This window comes from Tursiops truncatus, chromosome 3 (assembly GCF_011762595.2).
Source record: "Tursiops truncatus isolate mTurTru1 chromosome 3, mTurTru1.mat.Y, whole genome shotgun sequence".
NCBI lineage: Eukaryota > Metazoa > Chordata > Mammalia > Artiodactyla > Delphinidae > Tursiops > Tursiops truncatus.
The window spans coordinates 164947596-164950500 of NC_047036.1; the positions used below are offsets into that span (position 1 = coordinate 164947596).

The 2905-nt window shown below is 61.5% G+C and overlaps 1 protein-coding gene across 1 annotated transcript; it reads left to right on the forward strand.

Moving 5' to 3' along the window:
• Nucleotides 1-362: 362 nt before the first annotated feature.
• ACTL9 (actin like 9) lies at nucleotides 363-1743 on the forward strand. Its single transcript, XM_004319742.2, has one exon. The coding sequence runs from the start codon at nucleotides 461-463 to the stop codon at nucleotides 1709-1711; it is 1251 nt and encodes a 416-aa protein (XP_004319790.1). The 5' UTR covers nucleotides 363-460; the 3' UTR covers nucleotides 1712-1743.
• Nucleotides 1744-2905: the final 1162 nt, after the last annotated feature.

Sequence of the window (2905 nt, forward strand, 5' to 3'; positions counted from 1 at the left end):
GTGCGCCACAACTACTGAGCCCACGTGCCGCAAGTACTGAAGCCCATGCGCCTAGAGTCCATGCTCCACAACAAGAGAAGCCACGGCAATGAGAAGCCCGCACACCACAACAAAAGAATAGCCCCCGCTAGCCGCAACTAGAGAAAGCCCACATGCAGCAACGAAGACCCAACGCAGCCAAAAATTAATTAATTTTTTAAAAAAGAGAGCGGAGAGGGGAACCCAGATTAAATACTCTGGGAGCTTTCTGGAGCAAGGAAGGGCTCACCCTTACATCCCACCACCCCACTCCTGCATTGTGAGCAGCAAAATGACGTCATAGAGCAGCGGCCCCGCCCCCTCTCCCTGTCTCCGCCTGTGCTTGCCCCAGGCCTGGCCTCAGCCTTTTCTCTCCACACCCCCCTCACCCCAGAGGAAAGTGGGCTGCCTTGCCAAGCAACCCACGCGACCACTTACAGCCATGGATCCAAATCGGGGCAACCCCCCGGGGCCCCAGACCTCCCCAGAGGCCCCCAAGCCTAGCCCAAACCCCTGCTCAATCCTGGCGAACAATACCATGCCGCAAGAACCCCCCAGCATGGTGGGCGACAGGTTGCCCCCAAAGACCCGGGCGGTGGTCATCGACATGGGCACAGGCACCTGTAAGGTGGGCTTCGCGGGGCAGGCCCGGCCCACCTACACCGTGGCCACCGTCGTCGGCTGCCAGCCCAAGAAGTCGACCACCACCGGGCCGCCGGTGCTGGAGGCGTTCATCGGCGAAGCAGCCCGCGCTCGCCCTGAGCTGATGCTGGTGCAGACCGTGCGGAACGGCATCGTGGTGGACTGGGACGCAGCCGAGCTGATCTGGCGCCACATGCTGGAACACGACCTCCTCGTGAACCCCCGGGACCACCCGCTGCTGTTCTCCGATCCGCCCTTCAGCCCCACCACCAACCGCGAGAAGCTGGTGGAGGTGGCTTTCGAGTCACTGAGCTCCCCCGCCATGTATGTGGCTTCCCAGTCAGTGCTGTCCGCCTACGCGCACGGGCGGGTCAGCGGGCTGGTGGTGGACACGGGCCACGGGGTCACCTACACGGTGCCCGTCTTCCAGGGCTACAACCTGCCTCACGCCACAGAGCGCCTGGACCTGGCGGGCACCCACCTGACCGCCTTCCTGGCGGAGATGCTGCTCGGCTCTGGCTTGCCGCTGGGGCGGCAGGACCTGGACACGGTGGAGAACATCAAGCGCCGCTACTGCTATGTGGCCTCCGACTTCCTGAAGGCACAGGCCCGGCCCGAGGAGGAATGCCGCCAGACCTTGAAGCTGCCTGACGGGCGGATGGTCACGCTGGGCAAAGAGCTGTTCCGGTGCCCTGAACTGCTGTTCAGCCCCCCCGAGATCCCAGGGCTGTCGCCCGTGGGCGTCCCCACCATGGCGAAACAGAGTCTTCAGAAGGTGCCGCTGGAGTTGCGGACCGATATGGCCCAGAACGTGCTGCTCTGCGGGGGCTCTTCACTCTTCACCGGGTTTGAGGATCGCTTCCGCGCTGAGCTGCAGCGCGGTCTGCCCCCAGAGGCCCACGTGGTAGTGGCGGCCCAGCCCACCAGGAATTTCTCCGTGTGGATCGGCGGCTCCATCCTCGCCTCGCTGAGCGCCTTCAAGTTCTGCTGGGTCTTGCGGGAGCAGTACGAAGAGCAGGGGCCCCACGTCGTGTACCGCAAATGCTGCTGACACGGCCAGGGGTGGGTGTGCGCGGTGCGGGGTTGGGGCGAGTTATGGGCAGTAAAGTTTCTGCTACCCAGACGGCTCCGTCCTGCCTTCCCCCAAGGCCGGGCCCAGTCCACTGCTGGACCCACCCAGATGCGCCTGGCTGTGACCCCACAGACACACCCGCCCTGGTGGGCTACCTCCCAAGACATCCCTGGTTCTGCCCTGCTTTGACTCACCTCCCAGGAGCCATCCCCTGAGACACCCCAGTTCTGACTCCCTGACCCTCCGTCCCCCACGATCAACCCCCCTACACACACACACACACACACACACACACACACACACACACCACCATGTGCTAACCCTGTCAAACCCATCTCCCACAATCCTAGTCTCCCACCACACTCGGGTTGGGATCTCCTTCCCAAGCCCACTCCAAAACTATCCCTGGTTCTCAGCACCCCAAATCCACCCACCCTTTGGTTTCCCGGGTCTGATTATCCAAAGTTCTCTGACACCCTGATGTTCTGAACATCCCCCCACAAGTGCTGCATCCCCACACCACCACAAAGATCCAGAATCTGACCCTCAAGGGTCTCCCCTACAATAGCACACTAAAGGATCCCCCAGTGTTCAAAGTCCATCCCCCAAGTTCCACCCTCCTCCAAAGCTCTGACCTCCCCACATGATTCGTTTCCCCAAACTCCTTCCATCCAGATGCTCCCACAACCCATCCCCCATCTTTACCCCCAAAGAACACCAAGTTCTGAGACCCCCAAAGCCCCCAGGATGGCCCCCTCTGCTCTCAGCCCACCCCACCCCTGCTCTGTAACTCCCCCAGAAATACTCCCACGTGATTTCTCAGTGCATCTCCTGACCCCATTCCTCAGCTCCTGGAATATCCTCCCAGGAAGGCTACGGCCCCCAGGACCATCATGTGATGACCCCACTAATGCACCTGTGTTCTGAATCCCCCAACTCCCTCCCCAAAGACATTTTCCCAGGGTTGCCCTCTGGTGAACCCCAGGACACCCCATCCTGGTATTCTCAGGCTCCCGGAACTCACCCCCAGGACCAGCCACAAGGTCCCATCTCATTAGTTGAGACACCAACAGCCAGTGACATTTACAAGGACTGCCCAGCACAATGTGACCCTGAGGCAGATACCCCAGGTGGGGGGTCCCCCTGGACACTGGCTCTCTCCTGCCAACCCCA